The sequence below is a fragment of the Hypoxylon trugodes genome, assembly GCF_022578975.1.
Source record: "Hypoxylon trugodes strain CBS 135444 unplaced genomic scaffold F4822scaffold_3, whole genome shotgun sequence".
In the NCBI taxonomy this organism is placed as follows: domain Eukaryota; kingdom Fungi; phylum Ascomycota; class Sordariomycetes; order Xylariales; family Hypoxylaceae; genus Hypoxylon; species Hypoxylon trugodes.
Window position 1 is genome coordinate 100,255 of NW_026250018.1, and position 24,899 is coordinate 125,153.

A 24,899-nucleotide genomic window follows, 5' to 3' on the forward strand; every position below is an offset into this window, starting at 1 on the left:
CTAATGTTCTCGTAGTAGAGGATGGTCGATCCTTTCCAAAGTACAAATAGCGACTATTATCTTGCCGACCGCCACCCCTCGTTCGTGTTTACCGTCTGCGCAGATTTGCACATCTATCTTTGCTTCAAACTGGATATCCGGATGTTTTCTTGCTGTCGTCTTTCAATTGGATATTCCTTAGTCTTCCGTGAAAGTCGGTCCCGATTTTGCTAAAAGGCAGCTCAATAGCAATAGACGCCCAAACCACCATCACGCCATTTGCACTTTGAACTCCATTCGGCTCAAACCTTGTTAGGAATTCCATTGGCGTCGTATTGCCAACTTCGAAAAAAGTTTGGTTACCGCGGAGTGCAAGTGTCACGTCTGTCCAAGCGTTGAGGGGCAAGCTGTAATTGAGTGGGAAACGATTCCCACCGCTGACTAGGGTAACATTATCTCCTACCTCTAGGGCGGAATCACTGCTGTAGAAAAGGGTGGAAGGCTGCTGCGAAGTTGGGTAGATAGAAAACGAAAGCGTGGCATTTCTACCTTTACTATTGAGGGGAGTCTGGGTTGCGCAGTCCCCATTCAGGTAGAGGGTACCATTCCGGACCATGCAGCCGTTTGTAGTGGTGCCGTTGTAGCCATTTCCAGAGTGGTCAAAAATTTCACCCGCACTACCATCCTCGAATTGGTAGTTTGCAATGACACTCGAATTACTAGGGATATTGCGGTCGAGGTTTTGTGCTGGAATTACGGAGTGTAGCTGGTCAAAAATTGTGTCATATTCTGCCTCTGAGATGTTGCCTCCCCATTGCTTATCAGCTAAGGCTGGCAGCGCATCCCTCCAAGCATGATAGGCCTCAAGATATGTCGAAGTGAGCGGCCCGAAGTCGTTCCAAGCAGCTGCTATGTGCCCTTCTACCAGCGGGTCGTCTTTAGCGGCGTTGTTTGAAGAATTCGCCGTGTCAAAGATATTGGGCGAGAATGGGCCACCATCTGGGTTTCCGTTGAAGATGAGCTGCTTATGGAGCGACGTGGGAAAATAAACGGCCCATTTTTCGCTGACATACCAAGCAAAATCGGAGTTAACAACATTATACCCATTCCGCACATAGTCAAAAAGTGCGTTTCCCAAGTACGGTGCCCAGAATTGGATGGATACATTTTTATTGACATTGCTACCCTGGGCCGGCGTCAAGTCAGCCCAAATCCGTGTACTCTGGCCTGTCTCGTTTCGGATAAATTCAGTGAGATCATCGACATAATTTGTGTATTCGACTACGCCTGTTGCAATGTATTCGTCGGCTCCGATTTGAACTCGCTTGGAGTGAAACCACGGAAGGAAAATGTTCCAGATTGATTTGATGGTCGGCATCGTTTCGGGGTGAGATAGGTTTAGTAGAGACAGGTTAATTAGGCTATCCTGAAGCGCAAGCTCGGGCTTCCATTGAACAACAGCAAGTGCGTGTGCGGGCAAGTCAATTTCGGGAATTATAGTGACGCCTCGTTGGACACATTCCTGTTGTATTCTCTCGAAGTCGTCTCTGCTGTAAGATTCGTTGGCACGGTTGTTGAGGCCTTTAACTGCTGGATCGTCGGACCAAAGCCTGAATGTGGCATATAATGATAAGATTTGGTCTCTTGTCATTATCTTGTCGTTTATGAAGAGATTGTCATTAAGATGGAGGTGAAATACATTCTGCTTGAAGAATGAAAGATACGAACACATCTCAACGATGAAGTCCGGCGGGTAGTAATGCCTAGCAACGTCGAGCTACCTAGAATAAGCAATAAAGTCGAGATAGACAGTTGAGATCCCTTACCATAACCCCGCGAGTAACCCATCCTGGAGCGTCGACGCCAGAGCCATATGGAAGAAATAACTGATTCGTCACGGCTGCATGAATCAGTGATCTAGTTCCCCACCACACACCGAGAGGACTGGCGCCAGCGATTGTGATGCCAGTTTCGTTAACTGTAAGCGTGTATCCTTCGCTGGTTTGGCGGCCTGCAACATCGAGGTACCTGTCTTTCTCTTGGTCAAGTGTCAGGAAAATCGAATTGTGTGCGTCGGTGAGTTCGCTACTCCCTAAATTGAGCTTCAAGCCTAGAGATTCCTCCAAGTCCTCTTCGAAAGTCCGGGCGAAGTCGGATAGGGACGGTGGGATTAAGGTATGCCCTTCGGTGTCGGTTGCCGATTTATAGCGATCATCGACGACTATACTCTTCAAGTGATGGAGGTCATAATTGCCCGAGTTGCTTGGTAGGAAAGGAGTCGTTGGAACTGTTAAGAGTTTGGAGCATGCTGCATCATATTAGTGTGACATTCACATGAGTCGGAATGAAACGCCACGTTACTGCCAACAGACGAAAGGACCACCGCGCTTAAGGCAACGACGTGTGGGACCTTCATCTTACCTGCGGTGGGCGACGAAGGGAAGTTTGGCGTAGAAGCTTAAGCTCGGCTGATGAATTCACAAGCACGATGGAACTAGAGGCGTACGCCGAGTTTTGACCGGCCGTTGAAAGGGTCCTGGAACTTCTTACATCACTTTTAATATACCTTTTTATACCCTCCAAATATCAAAGTAGGCAAATCAAACACAGCATATACTTCAGCCGCGTGCCTGATAACCGTATAAGGCATCGGTTTACGTTGCTACGAGCATATTGTCACATAGTATCCAGGTCAAGCAGCAACCATATTTTGAATAGTTTTGGTAGTGCTCTGCAACGTTTCCACTACCGCAGAAGGAATCTTCAAGTCAGGCCTCATTGCAACACAGACAAGGTTACCAAGTTGCAAGTTCACTTTCCTATGGTGTAATTGCGCGTCTTCGTCATGGTTCTATTGCATTGCGATGTTGGGGCTAGTTGGAATCAATGGATCGAACATCACCAGGGTCTCCCGCACTTGCCCCCCTTTTTATCTCCATAGTTGGGTAGCGAATACGGAAATAATGCGATTGGTTAGATCGGATCGCGCCCATTGATATTACAAGAGGATTCAACTTTTCATTTCAGCCTCCAAAGGCATCTTGACATCATACGCCTTTACTGGTCTGTTGTGGAATGATAGGCTTCTTGGTTGGCCTCGCCTATCGTGAATGTAAATCTTGAAACGAATTCAAATTATCGTATCCACAAGCGGCTCTACCTCAAGATCATCGTCGTTGATATATAGAATACGCTTTTAATATACGAAAAATATGCCCTGCTCTATGTGTGTCTGATAGATGATGCCTTAAGGGTTATCATAGGCTTCCACCTTAGATAAATAGAAAGACTGAAGGTAGGTAGGGAAGCGTTGGCGAGAAATTCATGTCAACTATGTTCATAGCGTCGTAATTTCGTGCCAACTCCGAGTAACGCGTATTTTCATTACCAACTTTAGTTCACGATGGGTTCGGACGGTCCTTTCGGCCCCGTGGTCAACGGCACCCAGATAGTCTTCTTCGAATATCGCCCTAACAAAACTGCGGCCTTTTCGTTTATTGCTCTTTTCGCCTTAGCAACGTTAGGTCATTTTATTTACTTCGCGCTTCGTGCCTGGTTTTTTCTTCCATTTATTTTGGGCGGGATCGGTTTGTTCTCCCATATACAATACTTGAAATTATTTTCAACTGACGTCTTTGATAGCCGAAACGTTTGGGTATTATGGCCGCGCGTGGGCTTCAGATTCACCCGATGAACTCGGCCCGTTCATCATGCAGAACTTGCTCATTCTGGCGGCACCTCCTTTCCTAGCAGCGACCATTTATATGACTCTGGGCCGGATTATTACCTCCCTCGGGGCACAGCGCCGTTCGTGGATAAAGCCGAGCTGGATAACGAAGATATACGTCCTCATCGATATCGGTTGCATCGTAACCCAACTAGGAGGTTCGGCGATTCTCGCATCTGGGGACCCATCAGCTATCAGCAAGAGCAAAACAATTCTACTCGCCGGCTTGATCACCCAGATCGTCACGTTATCATTCTTTGTGTTAAATTCGTGGCATCTATACAGCCGATGCAAGCGAGATATGTTCCTAGTTGCTGAGAAGGACCTGCGATTTAACTGGCACAATCACTTCAGGGCTATCTTGGTTGTGGCGCCGGTAATGATCGTGCGAAGTATTGTGCGGACTGTCGAGTTCCTTCAGGGTAATACGGGGTTCGTTGCCTCGCGTGAGGTTTTCATTTATGTTTTCGATGCGTTTCTTATGTTCTTTATAATGTTGGTATTTCTCATTATTCATCCTGGAAGGCTTGTTCGGGACGCCCGTCGAATTTGACGAAGCAGTCTTTGGTTGCAGGTTTTCATGTGTAGGATATATCCAAATCTATTAGCATTGCCGACGAAATAATACTCGATTTGATTTGGTAGAATATAAGTCTAAGGCTTCTCTTCCGATGGTTTTGTAGTTGTCGATAGCCCTATATAATAGAAAGGCAGGTACCTATTAAGAGGGTAGTTCTGGGTAATATGCTGTAAAATGCAGGGCACTGACAAGCCTGTATTTAACCACTAATCTGATTCCCTCAGTGGTAGAGGTAGCTATTGTGGGGTCATACTGGAAGCCCTGGAGTAATTGACTGCCTGAGGCATTAATGCTTACTTGCTTTTTAGGCCTACAAAACTTCGTTATGATTCCCGGTCAGTAGCCTAAACCTTGCACCTAGCACATACCTCCTCCTTCTCTACTCTATCCACCCCAGTACCAATATAATTATATGTTCATTGTATCTTGCGACTTAGTCTTTAGAATAACACGCCGATACGTCGTTAATTTTGGCTGCTTATTGTCTGTCACCGCAAGAATGATGTGGAAATCCAATTATTGAATAGGTAAGGTAGGTCAGCTTCTTAGCAAAATGTCCCGGCGCGAAGATGATCAAGAAGCAAACTCACATAAGCTCTATCCGCCGTCGCTTTCACAATTGCTCCCTTCTCATCCTGGGTTTCGAGAGTTACAAACTCATAGATCTGGCCGAACGGGCTTAAAGATATTTCTTGGTATGTGAACCACCGGAAAGAGAGGTCATCGTTATCTGGATCCCAACTTGAAGACGCGTCAAGTACAATCGATTCTCCGGCTTCAAACGGCACATTCATGGAATATGGTCCGCACGTTCCATTGACCACCACAACCGGTGCATGATTACCATCTTCATATACATCCGACAACGTCCAACCTATCCGCGCCGCGAAGTCATTTTGATAAGCCTCGCGCCATCTCCAGATTGATGCCTGCGCGCTAACATATGTGGCATTTTTGATTCCGATAGCAACATCTGCTGTATTGGAATACACCAGCGATTTGGCTGAAGTATCCATCGGACCGTATCGACCACCCCAACTACCCCATTCGGGATGTTCGGCATCACCCAGACCGTTTTGAACAAGAGGGAGAAAGGATGGTGTATCGCCCTCCATGATATTGGTAAAATTGGGATAATACGCGCCGAGTTGCCCAAGTCGGATGTTCCTCTGGAGCCAATCATTCATCACAAGAGACTCATCAGGTCCGCCCTGATCGAAGCGATAGTAGTTCTCGCCGGATATCCCAGTCCACGTGGCTGTGTTGTACATGCTAAAGCCATGTAACGATACAACATAGAAGAGCTTGGGATAGCGCTCGCGGACCCAGATGCCCGCGTCATCTTGATCGGATATGGCATAAACACGTAAATGAGAGACGAAAGTGCCCAATTCGGCTTCACTACGAATCTTCGACACATGGTTCAAAGCTTCCGCAAGGACGTTGACGCCTCCCCAGGCTGCTAAGTAAAGAGGATCCACAGAAGAAGCAGCATCCGCTTCGTCTATCAGGCGGATGGCCGCATCGCTCAGGTTCAGCCGAAGCGCAGTGGTGCCATATACTGGGTGTCCAGCCGTAACTTTTGCTAGTAACGTCTCCTTCGAAGGAAACTGGCTCTCTGTTGGTACGTGACTATTGAGATTGTGTACGACGTCTCCATACGCTTGCAGAATTGTGCGTGTGGTATTGGCGTTTGTAGTATTTTTAAGCCACACGGATGTTACAGCAGCGATACCTTTAATATCTATTTCGTTGCTGTAGGTAAGTAGTCGTACCAGACTCATCTGATCATCAGGTTCGTTCCCTAGGTCTATTAGAACAAACAGCCGTGGCTTCCGCAAGTATCGCGATACTCCACATTGTGAGGATGTGTCGTTTACAAAATTTCCGGTAGAAAGTGTCACCCAAGGGAGAACTGAGAGGGCCAAAGCAATCCTGAACAGCCTCATATTAGTGACAGATATTATGTATAATCGTATATAGGATCGTACAAAAGAACAGGAACCGAATACTTGAAGAAGGGTGAAGCACGTCTAATCTCGATTGTATCAATACTGAGGACTAACTAATAAACTTGTAGCGACTACGCAAGACGAAAATTCACAATTACAATACTACCTAGGTAGCTATGCTCATCCGAGGATTTTGGGTCGAGATTTGTACGATCCTATCCTTCCATACCGGGTCGGCCCCACAATACCTAGAAAAGTTGCATTGTACGAATATTTCGTATTTAGGCGCCTACGATTGGATGCTCTCCGAACTACCACATCAACACATGCGGAGAGCCGACGGAATGTACCGGCGCCATTACGGTCACGATATGCCTAGGTCTCGCGATATAAACGAGGGGTATGGATTTTCAGGAAATCCTGGCAATTACACGTCATGAATATGCCGACACCACGCTTTCAGCAATGTAGGTTGGGAATTAGTCCAGCTGTAAATTGGGGTTTTTACTAACGAGGTTGTATTTACTTGCCGGCTTCTCCAATACGACGACATAATATAGCCTTAAACGTCGTATATTTTCTCCGCTCGCCAACGAGGTACCGTATTTTTCGTAATGTTATGCTATGGGAAGATTACCTAGGTAAGGCAGGTTTACCTAGGAACTCCTAATAGCACCGAATATGCTTGTAGCTGCGCAACGTTACTTTATTCTACTCCTTCGAAAAGAAGGCAGTACTAGCTATTAGCAACGATGCTGTTAGTCAAGTAAAACTGGTTCAATCTCATGTCCCTTTGACGATTGATTAAGCGCCAATCTAGGGGATTAAAGGTACATTCCCATGGCCTATTAACTAAATGATTTGATAATACAACCAACACCTTGCTCTTCTATCCCAAGATATTCGATATCATGGACGGTCTTTGGGGCCTTATTATCGGAGTTTGGCTTCTCTATAGCCATTCTTTCCTCATTTCAGCTCAATCGCTACAGTCCCAGGCAATTTTGACAACTCGAGGGAACAGCACTGCACTTCAAAATATTGTGGAATGGGACGAATACTCTATATACGTCCGCGGAGAACGCGTAATGTTTCTCTCAGGAGAAGTTCATCCTTTTCGCCTGCCATCCCCTGGACTTTGGCTGGACGTATTTCAGAAAGTCAAGGCGATGGGCTTCACAGGAGTCTCATTCTACGTTATGTGGGGCCTGATTGAGGGCGAACCGGGCCATATCCGAGCTGAAGGCGTGTTTGCTCTTGAAGAATTCTTTCAGGCGGCATCCGAAGCTGGTATCTACTTGTTAGCACGACCCGGCCCATACATAAACGCCGAAGTATCTGGGGGTGGGTTTCCCGGATGGATCGCGCGTAGCCAGGGTGAAATACGATCGGACGACCCAGATTTCGAGAATGCAACAAAAACCTACCTCTCGTCAATCGGAAGTATCATCAGCAAAGCTCAAATTACCAACGGCGGGCCAGTGATTCTTGTCCAGCCTGAAAACGAGTATAGTTTCTGTACCGATTATACTTCCCCTGGCGGTATAAATGCATGCCTTCATAAAGGTTACATGGCTTGGGTCGAGGACGAGCTCCGGAACGCTGGGATCGTAGTACCCTTTCTGAGCAATGATGCCGTGCCATTGGGGAGTTTTGCTCCTGGATCTGGCACGGGCGCAGTTGATATCTATGGCCTCGATGACTATCCATTCCTATGGGGAGGTAGCTGTGAGTGAAATAGCAGCCCCAAATTCTACCTGTGTTAACTGACTGCAAAGGCGCAAACCCCTCAAATTGGTCTCGTGGGCAATTCCCCTTGAGCATGTTCAACTACACGACACATCTAGCTTTTAGCCCGGAAACGCCATTCGCAGTTACTGAATATCAAGGTGGAGCGCCGGATCCATGGTTAGCTTATTAACCTGACGCCATTGTATCAAATCCTTACTAACAGAAGATAGGGGTGGTGTAGGATCAGAGCAGTGTTCAGCTCTTATCAATAACGAATTCGCACGAGTCTTCAACAAAGTTCTTTATAGTATGAGAGTTTCCTTATTGAATTTCTATATGGTGAGTATAATACCCATATCCATTTAACATTACATGATCATACTCAAGAAATTTTTTTTTTAGATATTTGGTGGTACAAACTGGGGAAATCTTGGCCACCCGGATGGTTATACTTCCTACGATGTGGGTGCAGCTATTAAGGAGAACCGGCAATTGACCCGTGAGAAATATAGCGAACTGAAACTTCAAGGCAATTTTTTCCGCGTTTCTCCTTCATACTTGACGACCGTACCGGAGGATGGAAGCTTTGCCGTTTACACGAACACAAGCGAATTGGTCGTGACACTTCTGAATGGACCAGGTACTAAATATTATGTGATACGTCAGACCAATTATACCTCTCTGGGCATGATACAATATAACCTAACAGTGAACACAAGCTCGGGGAATATAACCATCCCTCAGCTTGGCGGGGCACTCAGTTTGCATGGTCGGGATTCCAAGATCGCCGTGTCAGATTATCCTGTTGGTGAGGTTAACCTGGTGTATTCCTCAGCCGAGATACTCTCTTGGAAAAAGTACCAAACGAGAACTATCCTAATCCTATATGGAGGCGCTGAGGAAAATCACGAGTTCGCAGTCCCCGCCACTTTGGGATGCCCAACCTCTAGTGAAGGAGTCAGCTTCAGATGCGAGCTTATTCAAGAGCTCGTGGTGGTTCAATGGGACGTTGAAGACTCCAGCCAGATTTTGTATTTCTCTGGCGGTTTTGAAATACACCTTCTATGGAGGAACGAGGCTTACAATTACTGGATCTTGGACCTTCCTGCACCTGATCCGATAGGGCTCTACCCTGCCCCCGTCCGCAATGACTCCGTGGACTCTTCCGTAATTGTTAAGGGCGGCTATCTCATGCGAAATGCTTCAATATTGGACGATTCTTTATATCTGGTTGGGGATATCAACACGACTACGACAATCGAGGTCATTGCTTCACCTATCACACCTAAAAGAATTTTGTTCAATGGCGAAGAAATCCAGATAACACAATTGAACCACTCTCGAATCACTGGGATAATCGACTATGTGCCGCCGACTATCGAACTACCAGATCTAACAAAACTAGAGTGGCGGTATATTGACTCTCTTCCGGAGCTAGGCCCGGGTTTTGATGATTATGGCTGGAGTGCATGTGTATCACCGACCACAAATAATACGCGAAACTTAACCACGCCATTTTCGCTATACGCTAGTGATTATGGATATCATTCTGGATCTCTATTATATCGTGGTCAGTTTATAACCACCGGTAATGAATCGGCCTTCTTCCTAGGGTCGCAAGGAGGCAGCGGTTTCGCCCACTCAGTTTGGCTTGACTCCACATTCCTAGGTTCTTGGACTGGGGGTCCTTCTTCGTCCTATAACCAAACCTTTCCATTTCCCTCTAAATTTGAAATGGGTGAGAGGCATGTACTAAATGTATTGATCGACCATATGGGGCTACATGAGAACTTCGAGGCGGATGGCCAGGGGATGCGTGAGCCTAGAGGGATACTCTACTACGGCTTGGTCGGACAGCCTGATCCCCTGGTACTTTCTTGGATCGTGACTGGAAACGTTGGGGGAGAACAGTACATTGACCACAGCAGAGGCCCTTTGAACGAGGGTGGTATATGGGCGGAGCGAAAAGGATATCATCTCCCCGGAGCTCCAACGAGTAAATGGGAAAAGCGTTCTCCTAGTCAGGGCTTGACTTCTCCCGGGGTCGGATTCTTCAGCACGGAATTCGATCTCCAAATCCCACTAGGATATGATGTTCCCATCAGTTTGAGAATTGGAAATAGTTCGTACTTAAACGCGACTCAGAATTTCCGGGTCCAGATTTTTATCAATGGTTGGCAATTTGGAAAATATGGTATGTCCTCCTTTTAATAGCCTTATAGGATCACACACTAATTATAATGCCTTTAGTCAACAACTTGGGACCTCAAAATCGCTTCGTACTCCCAGAGGGGATTCTTAATTATAACGGTACCAACTACCTTGCACTCACCCTCTGGTCCCTGGACCCATCAGGAGACACTGTCGAGGATCTCGCTCTCGAAGTCGACGGAATAATTCAGAGTGGCTATAGAAAACCGTATTTAGTAGAGGGCAGCTCTTATTCTGAAAGGGGATTTGGGTGATCTTTATTCGTGGTCACGGTTACTGAAGATGATAATAACAATTGCCCATGCGTGTAAGCCCTAGGAAAATAGCTAGACAGTTATATAAAGCCGAGCAATTAAGTGTCTTCAAATGAAATTGAATTGCGAAGCCAACTGGTTTTGCGCTGTTATTGTAAGATTTACCCCTGCCCATTTAAAAGGAAAAAAGGAGAGAAAGAATAGGATAGCATGATGGTGGTGTGCATGCTGTGTATTTTACACCGTTTTAGTGTTGTAGATACAGAGTACAAGACCGCTAAAATTGACTCAATTATAGTGACGTTTAGCACACATCTCCCTGCAATTATGGCGCTACCCCAACTACTGCCTCGTCGCCTCCGCCTACCTAGGTAGGAGGTAAATGCAATAAACTTAGGCATGATTATAGAATTCAACACGCTACAAGGTCAGCGTATTCTGCTGTATTTCCCTTATAGTCTGGGGTTACGAACCACTAAATGTAAAAGGCCTAAAGCGCCAAAGGCCAGCCGAAACATAGCAGATTATTCCTTAACTACAACACACGTATCAACTAAATGCTACCTAGCTGGGTGCGATATCACCTATTAACATCCACCAAAAGCACTCATGTGCACTGATTAAACCCGCGGTTGGGGGAACTCATCCAACACAACAGCATCACCACTTAGAGTGAATTTAATCGTGCTCTGTGTAGGAACATCGAGAAGGAGTTCATAATCCCCAGGGTATAATACCATATTTCCACTTTCGTCTACTCGGGATAAGCTCCCAAGAGTGAGTTTCAATGAAGCCTCAGCCCCTTGTCCGGGTTTAATATCACGCAAACGCGTGTAAGCAGCTAGGGTCTTCAAGGGATAAGGGCGCGGGCCATACTCGCCTGTTAGGAACGCTAGAGCGACGAAGTCAGAGGTGGTATTTCCCGCATTAGTTATCTTAATATCCACGGAAGAAAATTCGCAGAGATCTGGGTAGGCGACATTCGTGGTGTTGCACGTCTTGATAAGTTCTGCAATGTCATACGAACCCAAGGCATCATTGTCCTGGAAGCTAGCCACGAACTTGGTATAATGTAAGCCGTATCCAAAAGGTAATACAGCTTTATCATACCATCTGTATGTGCGTCCCGGGTTATTGGAGCTTGGGCGCAATGTCGTATCCGTCATAGGAACAGAGTCCACATATGAAGCCGGGTATTGTGTTACGGGAAGCCGACCAGCAGGTGCACTTTTTCCGGTGATGATGTTGAAGAGAGCTGTGCCGCCATCCTGGCCTGGAAACCCACCCCAGAGAATGGCGGAGATCTTGTTGTTGTCGAGTAGCGGGGTGTCGTCCAGCTGATCCCCTAACTGCGCTACAACTAAGGGCTTATTCAAAGCACCTAACTTTTCAATTAGGGCGAGTTGAGCATCAGGCCAGGCGATACTGTAGCGGTCGAGTTCTTCGGCCTCGACGCTATTGTCGATACCACCACAGTACACAACCACGTCAGCTTTTCTTGCAGCGGCAACGGCAGAGGTAGTCCAATTGTCAGAAGTTGAGGAATTGGGAGCGATAGGCCCATCCGCATAGTATACTTTAATACCAAGTTGTTCAGCTGCGTATAAGGGATTATGGTACCACAGGGGATATCCACTGTAACCACCCAACATACTCGCTGGTGCGTTGGCCCACATTCCGATAACCGCAACGCTCCTGTTTTGAAGGTTTAAAGGTAGTATTCCGTCATTTTTCTTTAGGACCATTGAGCCCTGGGCTGACTGCAAAGCTAAGACCAGTGCCGAAGGAGTACTGACTTCAGAGAAGTTGATATCGCGGTACGAAGATGCAGTGGCAGGGTCAAAATAGCCAACTCGGACGAGACCTTCGAACAATCGCGCTAAGGCTTTGTCAATGGTCTGTTCTGAGAGGAGCCCTTCGTCGTATGCCCCGGTTACATTTGTGACATATCCAAGTTCACAGACAGTATCGGTCCCGCGTTCGTATGCTATTGCCGCTGCGTGTGGCTTGTCACTAGCGTAGAAGTGGTTGGCCCAGATGTTCTGAGTCTCTTGTTAGTTCCCTATAATAGAGTGCTAATGTCGCTGAAAGCGAAGGGCATAGCATACCTCTATAGCACCGCAGTCGCTAGTGATATAGTTGTTGTCTTGTGTCCAACCCCAGTGTTCACGCAAAATATCGTTCATCAAGTATGAGTTTGCACATGCTGGAGTGCCGTTGACGGAATTATAAGAGCACATAATAGAGCCGACATTTGATCTTGCACATTCCTGGAAAGGAGGAAGATAATACTCAGAAAGGTCCTGAAGCCCAACGATCGCGCTGAAATTGTATCGATCAACATCGCCCCAGGCTTCAAGATCGTAGGCCGCTAAATGCTTGCATGTAGCAATCACTTTTCGGATCTTTTCGTCGTTACCCTCAAGACCCCGAACGAATGACTTGACATAACCCTTAATGCGGAAAGGGTCTTCGCCAGGTGTCTATTTGACGATATTAGCCTTGAATATTCAGGTATATCTGTGCGTTAGTCTCACTTCAGAACCCCGACCCCATCTTGGATCTTTGTAGGGGTTAATATTTGGCGTCCAGAAATCCAGACCGCCATGGCCACCGTTACTAAAAGCCCTAGCTTCAGTGCTGATTTGCTCTGCAACTTTCTCGACAAGATCATCGTCAAAAGCGGCGGATAGCAAAATGGGCATTGCGAATGAAGTCGCATACGAATATGACCCATTTTGAGTCCAGAAAACACCAGCTGAGCCACCGACGCCGTGGAGTCCTTCGGACCACCATTCGTATGGGGGAAGACCGATTCTAGGGGCTCCTGGAGTTGCACTACGTTGTGTTATGAGTTAGTCCACTGAACTCTGCTATAATGCTATGAGGCTAGGTGGGTAGTGCGGAGCTCACTCGACTAAGAGTTTCAATTTTTCAGTGATGTTTAGGGCTTTTACCACTGCTGCGGCCCTTTTAGAAGGGCTGGCTTCGGTATCACACGCCGCTGTTTCAGCGAGGATAGATTCGGTACAGTCGGGGTAGACCATCTTATTGTTATAGGACGGCGCTGCCCACACTGAAGTGGTAAGCAGGCCCGTGAGCACCGCAATCTGGTGAATTGGCTTCATCGCAATAAGTTGATCTCTACGATCTATGAGACTATGCTGATGATTACGAGTAGTTACAAGACATGACACCCGTAATATACTACTTAACGTCTACCTCGCCAAGTAAAATCCTTAGCAAATACGAAAATCCATCTTAACTGTCTATACTCTTTGACATATTCTTCAGACGTCACGTCACATCTCGCATCATGTTAACTTGATGTTACTTTTGAGCATGGCAGGGAAAACATACGAATAATCAGGTTTACTGCGATGTTAGTAGACTACGTTGCAGGGTCGGTTCGTACCTAATGCCATGTCAGGTACGAAATAAGAGATATACGAATACCTACATTAGCAACGTCGCCAACCAATCTGGATAGGATTTGGTGGGGATATATGTGATGTAACAGTAGATCGAATAGCTCGCCTGGAATGTTCTGATCCCCCGCGATCTATGCTGCCGAAAAATAGGTCGTAGATACGCGTATTGCAATACGACGACCAATACGGTGAAGGGGTCGTAATTCTGGGGGACATAGCGCTAAAATTATAGCGTGCTACAGCGGGTGCCTTCCGGAGCATATCTCATAACAAATGAGCCAATTAGATTAAGGGCCAGTTACCAATTGGGAAGTGCCTGGACTATAGTGCTATTGCTGTCTAACTGTGCACTGCAATGAGTTAATAGTTCGATAGGCCAATGATGAGATAACCTTAACTATAAATATTTTATACATGATGTTATTAAGGCGCAGTGCATTGACCGTAAGACTCACATACAGGCACTTGTGGAACCGGTAATAGGGAAGGTGATTGTTATAATGTTCTGTAAGTATAGAGAGCTTTGGGTCTATTGATGCTAAAAACTAGCGAATATGATCGGTGCTTGCAAGTGTCGGGTATCTCTATTCGTCGTGCTATCCAACCACTATAGGTACCTAGGCACAGTACTTTCAAGGAGCGACGCTCTACAACCCACCATAATTATAGCGGGGTTCCAGGCCATTTCGACGCCATATCAGTCGTTAGCGACAAGCTGTGGGTGGATAACAGCGAATTCTTATCCTCTCCGACCGAAATTCTAAACCTAAGAAAAATAACATCAATTGCTCATACCAAACCACACAATGAGCATCTAAAACGCGTACCCTTCCATCATAATTAAGCATGCTCAGTATGCTCGACATGTTCAACAGTAGCCTCAACCTTCTCCGTCATCAATTCCTTGACGCCCTTCAATAATGCAACAGCAACGATGGCTAGTACGACGAAAGGGATGACACTCGCCCAAGCTAAACGGTAGGCGTGGGCGTATTCCGACCTGCTTGCTTCGACGGCTGCAGCCCAAATCGTTGGTGTCGCATCATCAACCCCCGATCCTATATTTCCAGCATCCAGTGCCTCTATCAATGCCGGCACGCTACTCGAAGGAAGTCCCGCATTTACGGCTGCACTGCCAACTCCCGCCGCGTAGTGGCTGCTCAACCGCCCATTGATAATAGCATTGAGGACAGCGGACCCGAAAGCTCCACCGATGGCTCGTGCTGAGAAGCCAAGTCCTGTTGCCGTTGACAAAAAGGCGTGAGGCGCCGTAAACTGTATGGCAGCTACAAGAAGCATAAGAGGTCCTGCTTGACCGATTCCTGAAAGAACGTTAATTCCTAGTTGCGCGGAACTCCATGTTGGCTGGATACAAGCGTAACAGATGGTTCTGGTCTACTTATCAGTCAAATGTTCATACCAAACTCATATCATGATGAGACACTTACACGACGAGGAATATCGTAAAGGTAAAGAGCAGAGGGACTTGTAGATCCTTATATCGCGTAGCATACCAAGTAATGGGGACCGAGGCGAAGAGAACGGGCAACTGATAACTCAATTGTCGCACCGAGATATGCCAGGAGTCGCTCTCAAACCCCAAGTTAAGTGCGATCTGTGGCACAACCGAGTTAACAGCGCTGTAAAAGATCCAACCTTCCACCGCGAAACCGAAGACCGAGTAAGCAAAGTTGGCGTTCTGCCTGAAAAATACATGTGCAACTAGACCATCGGATCGACCTTTCCATTCTAGTGGTGTTTGCTGTCAGTTCATCGCCTTTTTTTCCGGGTATCGACTATTTACTCACCATAGAGACCAAACCCAACCAACAGCGCCAGACCTAGACTCAGTGGTACAGCAACATGAGGACTCGACCAAGTATAGGCCCCTCCAGCCCAGTCGAGCGCGAGAAGTAGAAGAGTCGTACTGCTAACAAATAATGTAGACCCAATCGGATCACAAGCCCATATATAATCTTTCAGTGACATTTTGGGGTATTCGATATGCTTTGGCGGCCAGTAGAAACAGAGGAGGCCCAACGTCGTGACGCCGTGGAACACAGCTTGGATCCAGAAGACTAAAATAATAGATTAACGACCGCCTCTACCGATTTATTCGACGTCCAATCAGGAGTTCAAGGGCAATGCCCGACAATTTATGGAAGGAACTTTTTAGAATGGAAAGACTCACTATACCGCCATCCGCCGGTATTGACGTTTGTGACTGCGCCGGCGCCGAGAGAGCCGATCCTAATTCCTTTAGCTTCTCGCTCAAGCAATTATTCAACGAGCATATGAACTTACAGCCCACCAACAGCTCCTCCAACAAAGGCAAAGCCGTTCGCAAGTGCACGATACTTCAGGGGTAAGATCTCGGAAGGAATGGCCTGTACGATAGATATCGTGGACAGCGTAGTTCCAATGAGTACACCACCGCCTATAAGCATGCTCATTGATGTTGCTTTGGCGGATATTACGGCTCCTACGAAGGCGATCAACGGCGGTATCGCTGCCAGGTACTTTCTATCCAACACATCAGATAGACGCCCGACTATCGGCGAAAGCACAGATTGCATGAGCAGCGGACCCTATGAATTCTCTATTAGCTTCATGACATTAGCGAGCGAGAGCAGTAGTGCCAAGTACCTGAATGACCCAGCCGGCTATTGAAGCATCTCCTAGATCACGAATGATGAAGGCTATCACAGAGCCCGCGGCCACCACGACGAATACCTGGGCTGTAACTCTGTATACTATAGTCAGCATAGAATGACGAAGACAGATCAATGCCCCCTTGAACCCACGCGAAGCAGGTAATGAATACCACAAGCTACATGATCGCCAAGTTGTCAGCGTATAGGGTTCCCCAGATATTGCCAGCTTCTCTAATTCTTACCCATGATCTCCAGCTCAAATTGACATGATAAGCTCCTTCAACTGCTTCTTGTTCTATCGGCACAATCTCAAGCTCTTCCTTGTGCCCTATTTCAGGTTTCTGATCATCCACTGAGCTCACCGCGAGCTTTTCTTCGTCTGTCGACATGATCGTGGGCGCGATACGTGATCTTTCGAAGAGAGAAGTTCACAAGATACAACAAGAGGAAAGCCGACTTCCAACATTAAAATTAATGTAGTGTTTACTGCGTCACTCGAAGTACAACCCTGTCGTCGCTCTAGATATATGCCAATGATCATCCACGCGTCTCCCATAGCGTGTAACATCGGTCCCATCAATCCATCCCAGATTCGTCCAAGTTTTGACCTTCACGTTCCAGATGTGGATATACCCACCTACCTATCACGACAACTACCCCAACTTCTTGCTATTAGAGGAATGCGGAGACCCCGGATTCTATACGGCAGTTATATATCTATAGCATCTTGATCGCTAATGAAATATTCCTGCGGGGTCGAGACCAGGGGAGTTGGGGGCTACCCTTCATTAGCACCTACTCATAACCTCGGTGTAAAGCTAGCGAGTTGCGGTAGATTATTGAAAGGGGCCGACAGAAAGGAGGTATGTCTTGATTATCTTCTCTAGCAGTTAATTGGCTGAATATATAGGATTGAAAAGATTTGCGCATGGTTTCCCGATTGACACCATTTTAACACCCATCAATAAAGGGGGTTGCCCTAAGATGCCCTCCAATAGACAGCCACTTAAATGCTTGATTTATAGATAGGTGAGTAGCTAGGCAGTTATACCGGTATAGTATCGGCGATAAAATGTTTATATAATAGCTGACTACCTACCTACCTACCTGGGATTTAGATTCACACTGAGATTTCATCTTAATTCTTATACCCTAGTCTAATATGGTGCCTGATACCAAGGTATCTCGTCAAAACGTGCTTGTACATTATGCTCTCATGGAGCCCTGAAAATGATACTAAGTTCTAGAACACAAGTCACCGAATACACATAATAGTAGGTATTCAAAGTCATGTCGGATTGTTGGGGAGACAAATACAACAAGATACAATGCACTATTCGCCGTCCGCCTTCTCCGTCTATCGTAGAGTTAAGTAAAAAACACACAGGATACTCTCCTGGCAACAAATGCAGCTCAGTTCTGCCAACCGCGCCACTTGTTTCAACAGCTGTTTTGTTGCGAACGCAGCATTACACATATACCTGACCTTGTTGACTCGCAACAGATTATACCCGTCTAGGTCCGCAAGATATCTAAATGCTGCCCCTTTCTATCTCGATGAGAGACAAGTCGCCTATAGTAGATCCCGCTTAACAAAGGCCTCCCTCATAGCTCGTCCTAGACCAGCAGGCGAGCGTTCTACCACAACACCAGCAGATTCCAAGGCCTTGATCTTGGAGTCAGCACCACCCTTACCACCAGATACGATAGCACCGGCGTGACCCATTCGTCGTCCCGGGGGCGCGCTGATACCGGCGATGAAGCTGACAACGGGCTTGCCACCGTTGACAGTGTTGTTGGCCTTGAGGAAATCAGCAGCATCTTCTTCAGCTGATCCACCAATTTCTCCAATCATGATGATACCGTCTGTCTCCTCATCTTTCAAGAAAACATTAAGGCAGTCGATGAAGTTAGTACCGCTGAAGGGGTCACCACCGATACCAACAACGAGAGACTGACCAAGGCCGGCCTGGGTGGTTTGGTTGACGGCCTCGTAGGTGAGAGTACCGGAACGAGAGACGATACCGATGCGACCGCGCTTGTGAATGAAACCGGGCATGATACCGATCTTACATTGGCCGGGAGCGATGATACCGGGGCAGTTAGGGCCGACGAGACGGGTCTTAGACTGAGACTTGAGGATATCGGTAATGCGAACCATGTCTTTAAATGACTGTTAGGAATAACCCTGGCCTAATTCTTCTAGCACCACAATCTAAGACGTACCATGCTGGGGAATACCCTCGGTAATGCAAACCACTAGAGGAATTTCGGCAGAGACGGCTTCCTCAATACCTGCGGCGGCTAGAGGGGGACTGTATATGAGCCAGATGTGATCAGCGCCTCTTGTCCTCAGAACCCCCTGCTTCAAACTAGTATTCGACACTTACGGCACAAAGATGGCAGTGGCACTTGCGCCAGTCTCCTTCACAGCTTCACCAACATTGGCGAAGACGGGAAGACCTAGATGTTCCTGGCCAGCTTTCTTGGGGTTTGTGCCTCCTACGACCTTGGTTCCTATTCATGTAACCCCATTAGATTCTTTGTTTCTCTTCGCATAAGGATATTCGTAGGCTTGGAGGTGAGGTATAAGGTGTGTTTACCATATTCGATAGCTTGTTGGGCGTGGAAACTGTGAGCATTCGACGATCAGCACAAGTCCCTTGTGTTCTTTTATAGGGTATATAGAATAATATGTCAAGGCATGCCAAGCATGTGAAAATCGAATAAATAACTCGATCCAAGTCCTTGACGGTGTAGAGTGCTGGGATAGAATCCCCTCGAGAGGATTAGGGTCGCTTACGTTCCCTGCTTTCCGGTGAAGCCCTGGAAGATAACCTTGGTGTCGGCGTTAATGCGCAAGTTATCGATCGTTTGGGAATAAGGAGAAGTCGTAGAGCTATAGGCTCGTCGAGAGAGTTGGCGCAAAACGGCGGCACCCGGCCGCAAATGTCGAGAGAAAGCTTGCATGGTTGTAGCAATTGACCTATAGGAAGCTGTCGAGAAGCTTCCAACAGATGAATAGCTTGTTAGGAGGTAAAGAAGTGGTAAGGGGTGAAAGAGTTATTTACGATGATGTAAACTCGAAAGAAAAAAAAAGAGTTCAAGCTACAACGTCTATCAAAAAGTTAATTGCACCGTTGTAATACCGCAAACTTCAAACCGACACTTACCCAGTAGTAACCCAGTAGCTGCACATGCACAGGCCACATGCGCCGTATTATGTAATGTGACGACCCTGGTAAACCTTGTATTTTACCGGGCTAGTCGGGTTAGAAACGCCGGTACATCCCGACGTTTTCTAGCACCAGCTTACCTAAGTCGTCCCTTATGTAATTCACTTGCCCATGCCTATGCAACGCGTTTCCTTTTGGACGCCTAATGTTGGCGCTAGATCCAATTAAGTAAGTACTAGGTAAACCAGCGAGCAGTTACAACGAGCTCCGAACCTTCAACTCTCAATTAGTTCGCCTCGTCGTTAAACATTCAATCTCGACGAAAAAACATACTTCCTTCGTTATCAACATCATCCATTTGTTGGTATTCCCGGGTCGCCTCACCATCGTGGGCCTACCACTCTTTCGTTAGTGTGTCGCTCGTATCTATTTAATTCGTAAAATTCTTACTTCGACGTAAACCAGCCTTATCACCAATCGCCTTACATCACCTCACACCCATCCAGGCAATAGCTTGTCAAGATGGTAAGTGGATATCATATTTACATCTAAGCTACATCTACGCGCTGCTAACATTATGCTTAGGGACAAAATCAATCTGGTATGGGTGGCCCCGGCCAAGATGGTCGAGATGAGAAGGACAAGAAGGTATGTTATCATTTATTTGGTGTTATTGCATCGCTCGCTATCTTCGTGAGCCTCTCGAATCCAGTTGCTTACCAATCTTGCTTCAACAGAAGGAGAAGCCAAAGTACGAACCACCACCTCGCCCAACCACCCGCATCGGTCGCAAGAAGAGAAAGGCTGCTGGTACTTCGGCTGCCGCCAAGCTTCCCGCAGTCTACCCGACCAGCCGATGCAAGCTTCGCCTACTTCGAATGCAACGAATCCATGACCATCTATTACTCGAAGAAGAATTTGTCGAGAACCAGGAACGTCTACGAAAAGCGAAGGCTGCCAAGGACAACACTGGCCCGGCACCCGATCTCGACGCCCCTGATCGGATGGCTGACGAGCGTGGCCGAGTCGATGACATGCGTGGTAGCCCAATGGGCGTTGGCACTCTAGAGGAAATGATTGATGACGATCACGCTATTGTTTCCAGCACAACTGGTCCCGAATACTATGTTAGCATCATGAGCTTCGTAGACAAGGATTTGCTAGAGCCAGGCGCATCCGTGTTGTTGCATCACAAGAGCGTTTCTATTGTCGGCGTTCTTACCGATGACACGGACCCAGCCGTCAATGTCATGAAACTCGACAAGGCCCCAACCGAGTCATACGCCGACATTGGTGGTTTGGAACAGCAGATCCAGGAAGTGAGAGAATCCGTCGAACTACCCTTATTACACCCCGAGCTGTACGAAGAGATGGGTATCAAGCCACCCAAGGGTGTTATCCTCTACGGTGCTCCGGGAACCGGAAAGACGCTACTGGCGAAAGCGGTCGCCAACCAAACATCTGCTACATTCTTACGTATTGTTGGAAGTGAGCTGATCCAGAAGTATCTTGGTGACGGTCCTCGACTTGTCAGACAGCTTTTCCAGGTATGTTCATGATAATATCAAAGGTAGTTATTGAATCCTATGCTAATAATAGTTCTACAGGTCGCTGCAGAGAATGCGCCCTCGATTGTGTTTATCGACGAAATCGATGCCATCGGAACGAAACGATACGATTCGACATCCGGTGGTGAGCGTGAGGTGCAACGAACCATGTTGGAGCTACTCAATCAGCTAGACGGCTTTGACGATCGTGGTGATGTCAAGGTTATCATGGCAACCAACAAGATCGAGACACTCGACCCCGCATTGATTCGACCCGGCCGAATCGATCGTAAGATCCTCTTCGAGAACCCAGACCAGAACACGAAGCGCAAGATCTTCAACCTTCACACGAGCAAGATGAGTCTCAACGAGGATGTTGACCTGGATGAGTTCATCAGCCAGAAGGATGATTTATCTGGAGCTGATATCAAGGCCATATGTTCCGAGGCTGGTTTGATGGCTCTACGTGAACGTCGTATGCGGGTGCAGATGGCCGATTTCAGGGCGGCGAGAGAGAGAGTTCTTCGTACCAAGCAAGAGGGCGAGCCCGAGGGTCTGTACTTGTAATAGTATCACGTATTGTATTCTAGGGATCATGAAGAGGAGGGAAACCACCGGTGGTGGCGGACGCGCGTCTGCGGGATACGGGATGGAAATAGATGATAATAGGAGACATTAGCTACTGTTCCCCACCGCCAAATATTCTCGTTTTCCCCTTGAGATATGGATTATTTCCATCGCTTGTCTTATTCACAACGCTATGATTATTACGCCATAACGTTTGGTTTCATTCTCATACCTTTTCCTTAGCAGTATTCGTCAAGAAAATGAAGCATAGTGCTGCATAATACCATATCCCGGATATGCCCGACTGCAGCTTCCATTGCTAGAACAAGAACTTCGCCTCAGAAGCTTCCAGGTTAGCTTAGCTTCAACGTTCCCACTAACTAAGGTGGGTAGGTGCATACCCAATCCGTTGGATATCAGGCAGGTGGGCGGCGTTGGATAAGTGTGTAACCAATTAATGTCGGTATTAGAAGCTGCGCCTATCAATATTATAGCTCAAGTGTGGCGATGACATCAGCCCATAACTTTTTCCCCCCTCCATCATTTTCTACTATTTCCATCATACAAACCGTAACGTATTATACGAAATAACACCTCGGCTACCTCTCGCTACCTAACTTCAACAGGTTTCTAATTCATATCTTGAAAACAAGCTTGTCCCAAAAAGCTATCGTCCAATAATATCCTAATCATCTAATATTCTAAGCCACATTTTACACGCGGAATCTCGATTGAGTCAGGTTCAGTCTTTTTTCCTATCGCGGTTTGCGACTTATTACTCGGCCTCATATTCGAGACTCTTCCATCTTTACTTCATACTATTTTGTTATTTTCTTACGTTTAATCTAACATAGAATATCTTGTATCTCTAAGGGATTTCCCCCTTACTTATAACCCGAACACAGCTTCACCCAAACTAGCTCCAGAAGCTATTCAACTCTTCATATTCAGGCAAATCGGTATCAGTAGCAATGAGCGCACACCCAAGCCACTCGCCTCTCCCAGGCGACAATCCCAATTATTACGCCGAACTCTCCGGCGAATCGGCCCCATCGCATCCACCTCAGGCTAATCAAAATCAACATGCTCAATATCCTCCACCTCCGGGTCCTCCGCCGTCTTCCGGCAATGATTCTCAATACTACCCTCCTCCTCCACCCGGTCCCCCTCCCACAAACCAAACCTACGACCAATATCCCCCTCCTCCAGGTCCGCCACCAGCCAACACCGACCAGCAATACTTTCCACCTCCTCCGCCAGGTCCTCCTCCAAATGACCCGAACTATCTCCCCCCACCGAGCTACGAAGAGTCTGGAGGTGGGGCCGGTGTTGTTGCGACCGACGAAAAGCTACCGGCTCTTCCACCGCGCCCCGTCTCTGCGCAAGGAGGACAGTCAGTACCGCAGTTTGCACCTCCTCCCACAGAAGCCTCAGTGCCGTATGCGGCAGCGGATCAACATGCTCAACAACATCCGCCCACAACGAGCGCGGCGCCACCATCACCTTCCTCGTCGAAATCTGGTTTCGGTCGTAAATTGTACGAATGGGGCATCAAGGCCGGTGTCCCGATTAACAAGTTAACGAACAAGCTCGGATCAGAGGCTTTTTGGCCCACTACTATGGACAAGGAATGCGACAAGGCAGCAAGAATTCTAAAGAGTTTCTGTAGTACGTTTCTTACCACCCTTTTCTAAGCCGTATATAAGAGAAGAGAGCTAATATTCATCTTATTTTCAGAGGATGGTTTCTACGCGACAACATCATCCACTCCTTCATCGAGTCGTCCGAGCTCCTCTTCGTCATCTTCTGGACCGAGTGGCAAGTCCAAGGCACTCGTCAAAATCCCACAGCCTGTTATCGCCAATGCTAAAGGTCTTGCCATTTTCACAACGTTCCGGACCGGGTTCCACATATCCGGCGCCGGCGGCTCTGGGCTCGTGGTTGCACGGTTGCCAGATGGCCGCTGGTCGCCACCTGCAGGTTTCCTCGTTCACACATTAGGCGCGGGAGTTATGGCCGGACTCGATATCTACGATTGCATCTGCGTACTTAACACGCCCGCAGCCGTTGATGCATTTGCGCGCCCACGCCTAAGCTTGGGCGGGGAAGTCGCAGTTGCGGCTGGACCTATCGGGGCAGGCACGGGAGTTGAAGCCGCATTGGGAAAGAGCGGCAAACCTGTTTGGAGCTACATGAAGACACGCGGTCTATATGGTGGCGTACAAGTCGACGGCACAGTCGTCGTACAGCGACCGGATGCTAACGCCGCATTCTATGGCGTTGACAAGATTAGCGTGGATAAGATATTAAAGGGTGAAGTTCCAGACAACAGCGGTAGACCCAAGCCCAACTCCGGCACCGAAAAGCCTAGCGGCAAGAAAGAAGAAGCAATCGTACTATGGCCCGAAGGCGCAAGACAGTTATCCGAGGTGTTGAAAGCGGCCGAGGGCAAAGGCGCAGATGAAGGTGTTATGAAGGAACTTGGCAATCAACCTACTCCAGGCGATTTAGCGCCCCCACCGGACCAACAGCAACAACAGCAAGGACAATATTTAAATCCCAATCCAGGTGATGAGAAAGGTCATGTGAGATTTGGTTGAGTTGATGAGGTTTTAGGTTATAAACAGAGATAGGAGGTGACGATAATGAGTAGAATGAGTAATAACGTACTTAGACATTGAGCAGTTAGATTACGAGGCTTTAAAAATACGTTGAGATAATTGCATCTTATACCATAGTTGTTTTCCGTGGTGAGGGGATTCTAAGAAACCAACAATATGATTGACCCCATTTATAATCGAAAGGTTGTGGATAAATCGCGTACCTTACAGATTTCATTTTTGTGATTATACAAGAGATATCACTTGAATTATTAAAAGTTATTAGCTGCCGATATAGAATGTTCACCGGATGTTCATCTTAGGCTAGCTCGGATTTGGAGTCCGTCCCTCGGAGATGGACGATACCTTTTATAAGGCCAGTAGTCCGGATTTCTACTGTGGCTTCCGCCTACATTACTATCTTCCTGAGATTAGGTTCCTAAGTATGCTTCATTTCAACACGATAAAAGATTTCGATTTTGAACGAAAA

At 47.2% G+C, this 24,899-nt stretch overlaps 9 protein-coding genes across 9 annotated transcripts; 4 read left to right on the forward strand and 5 right to left on the reverse strand.

Annotated features, from left to right (window-relative positions):
• Positions 1-124: 124 nt before the first annotated feature.
• On the reverse strand, positions 125-2,395 carry F4822DRAFT_426319 (glycoside hydrolase family 20 protein; the record flags this gene model as incomplete). Its single annotated transcript, XM_051460526.1, has 3 exons — positions 125-1,756; positions 1,806-2,287; positions 2,341-2,395. 3 exons carry the CDS (start codon positions 2,393-2,395, stop codon positions 125-127), a joined length of 2,169 nt encoding a protein of 722 aa, XP_051316246.1.
• A 987-nt stretch (positions 2,396-3,382) lies between these two features.
• F4822DRAFT_426320 (RTA1-domain-containing protein) lies at positions 3,383-4,259 on the forward strand (the record flags this gene model as incomplete). The annotated part of the gene is made up of 2 exons (XM_051460527.1): positions 3,383-3,566; positions 3,622-4,259. 2 exons carry the CDS (start codon positions 3,383-3,385, stop codon positions 4,257-4,259), a joined length of 822 nt encoding a protein of 273 aa, XP_051316247.1.
• A 370-nt stretch (positions 4,260-4,629) lies between these two features.
• On the reverse strand, positions 4,630-6,688 carry F4822DRAFT_393250 (DUF1593-domain-containing protein). The gene has a single exon (XM_051457284.1). It carries the CDS (start codon positions 6,233-6,235, stop codon positions 4,832-4,834), a length of 1,404 nt encoding a protein of 467 aa, XP_051316248.1. The 5' UTR covers positions 6,236-6,688; the 3' UTR covers positions 4,630-4,831.
• Position 6,689: 1 nt separating this feature from the next.
• F4822DRAFT_393253 (glycoside hydrolase family 35 protein) lies at positions 6,690-10,552 on the forward strand. Its single transcript, XM_051457285.1, has 5 exons — positions 6,690-7,966; positions 8,017-8,146; positions 8,200-8,308; positions 8,372-10,163; positions 10,220-10,552. The coding sequence occupies exons 1-5, from the start codon at positions 7,150-7,152 to the stop codon at positions 10,432-10,434; spliced, it is 3,063 nt and encodes a 1,020-aa protein (XP_051316249.1). The 5' UTR covers positions 6,690-7,149; the 3' UTR covers positions 10,435-10,552.
• A 502-nt stretch (positions 10,553-11,054) lies between these two features.
• Positions 11,055-13,481, reverse strand: F4822DRAFT_436396 (glycoside hydrolase family 3 protein; the record flags this gene model as incomplete). The annotated part of the gene is made up of 4 exons (XM_051462302.1): positions 11,055-12,476; positions 12,543-12,917; positions 12,972-13,272; positions 13,348-13,481. 4 exons carry the CDS (start codon positions 13,479-13,481, stop codon positions 11,055-11,057), a joined length of 2,232 nt encoding a protein of 743 aa, XP_051316250.1.
• A 1,010-nt stretch (positions 13,482-14,491) lies between these two features.
• Positions 14,492-17,370, reverse strand: F4822DRAFT_393260 (MFS general substrate transporter). Its single transcript, XM_051457286.1, has 8 exons — positions 16,762-17,370; positions 16,670-16,695; positions 16,512-16,611; positions 16,170-16,453; positions 16,057-16,115; positions 15,674-15,943; positions 15,314-15,614; positions 14,492-15,255 (listed from the first exon to the last, which is right to left on the reverse strand). The coding sequence occupies exons 1-8, from the start codon at positions 16,906-16,908 to the stop codon at positions 14,706-14,708; spliced, it is 1,737 nt and encodes a 578-aa protein (XP_051316251.1). The 5' UTR covers positions 16,909-17,370; the 3' UTR covers positions 14,492-14,705.
• A 424-nt stretch (positions 17,371-17,794) lies between these two features.
• F4822DRAFT_393270 (succinyl-CoA synthetase-like protein) lies at positions 17,795-19,696 on the reverse strand. Its single transcript, XM_051457287.1, has 5 exons — positions 19,323-19,696; positions 19,123-19,151; positions 18,910-19,036; positions 18,746-18,834; positions 17,795-18,682 (listed from the first exon to the last, which is right to left on the reverse strand). Exons 1-5 carry the CDS (start codon positions 19,487-19,489, stop codon positions 18,093-18,095), a joined length of 1,002 nt encoding a protein of 333 aa, XP_051316252.1. The 5' UTR covers positions 19,490-19,696; the 3' UTR covers positions 17,795-18,092.
• A 220-nt stretch (positions 19,697-19,916) lies between these two features.
• Positions 19,917-22,368, forward strand: F4822DRAFT_393275 (26S proteasome subunit P45). Its single transcript, XM_051457288.1, has 4 exons — positions 19,917-20,220; positions 20,281-20,343; positions 20,433-21,242; positions 21,303-22,368. The coding sequence occupies exons 1-4, from the start codon at positions 20,218-20,220 to the stop codon at positions 21,807-21,809; spliced, it is 1,383 nt and encodes a 460-aa protein (XP_051316253.1). The 5' UTR covers positions 19,917-20,217; the 3' UTR covers positions 21,810-22,368.
• Positions 22,369-24,627, forward strand: F4822DRAFT_393276 (uncharacterized protein). The gene is made up of 2 exons (XM_051457289.1): positions 22,369-23,477; positions 23,547-24,627. The coding sequence occupies exons 1-2, from the start codon at positions 22,781-22,783 to the stop codon at positions 24,407-24,409; spliced, it is 1,560 nt and encodes a 519-aa protein (XP_051316254.1). The 5' UTR covers positions 22,369-22,780; the 3' UTR covers positions 24,410-24,627.
• Positions 24,628-24,899: the final 272 nt, after the last annotated feature.

Excerpts from the sequence above, each read along its gene's own strand:
- F4822DRAFT_393250 (XM_051457284.1), bottom strand. The coding sequence starts at position 6,235 with ATGAGGCTGTTCAGGATTGCTTTGGCCCTCTCAGTTCTCCCTTGGGTG.
- F4822DRAFT_393253 (XM_051457285.1), top strand. The coding sequence starts at position 7,150 with ATGGACGGTCTTTGGGGCCTTATTATCGGAGTTTGGCTTCTCTATAGC. Across the intron at positions 7,967-8,016 it reads ATTCCTATGGGGAGGTAGCT|GCGCAAACCCCTCAAATTGG; the intron begins GTGAGTGAAATA and ends CTGACTGCAAAG. Across the intron at positions 10,164-10,219 it reads TTGGCAATTTGGAAAATATG|TCAACAACTTGGGACCTCAA; the intron begins GTATGTCCTCCT and ends TAATGCCTTTAG.
- F4822DRAFT_393260 (XM_051457286.1), bottom strand. The coding sequence starts at position 16,908 with ATGTCGACAGACGAAGAAAAGCTCGCGGTGAGCTCAGTGGATGATCAG. Across the intron at positions 16,696-16,761 it reads ATTTGAGCTGGAGATCATGG|CTTGTGGTATTCATTACCTG; the intron begins GTAAGAATTAGA and ends GCGATCATGTAG. Across the intron at positions 16,454-16,511 it reads TAGCCGGCTGGGTCATTCAG|GGTCCGCTGCTCATGCAATC; the intron begins GTACTTGGCACT and ends GAGAATTCATAG.
- F4822DRAFT_393270 (XM_051457287.1), bottom strand. The coding sequence starts at position 19,489 with ATGCAAGCTTTCTCTCGACATTTGCGGCCGGGTGCCGCCGTTTTGCGC. Across the intron at positions 19,152-19,322 it reads TTCACCGGAAAGCAGGGAAC|TTTCCACGCCCAACAAGCTA; the intron begins GTAAGCGACCCT and ends GAATGCTCACAG. Across the intron at positions 18,835-18,909 it reads GCCACTGCCATCTTTGTGCC|TCCCCCTCTAGCCGCCGCAG; the intron begins GTAAGTGTCGAA and ends GCTCATATACAG.
- F4822DRAFT_393275 (XM_051457288.1), top strand. Across the intron at positions 20,344-20,432 it reads GAGATGAGAAGGACAAGAAG|AAGGAGAAGCCAAAGTACGA; the intron begins GTATGTTATCAT and ends TTGCTTCAACAG. Across the intron at positions 21,243-21,302 it reads TTGTCAGACAGCTTTTCCAG|GTCGCTGCAGAGAATGCGCC; the intron begins GTATGTTCATGA and ends ATAGTTCTACAG.
- F4822DRAFT_393276 (XM_051457289.1), top strand. The coding sequence starts at position 22,781 with ATGAGCGCACACCCAAGCCACTCGCCTCTCCCAGGCGACAATCCCAAT. Across the intron at positions 23,478-23,546 it reads AATTCTAAAGAGTTTCTGTA|AGGATGGTTTCTACGCGACA; the intron begins GTACGTTTCTTA and ends TCTTATTTTCAG.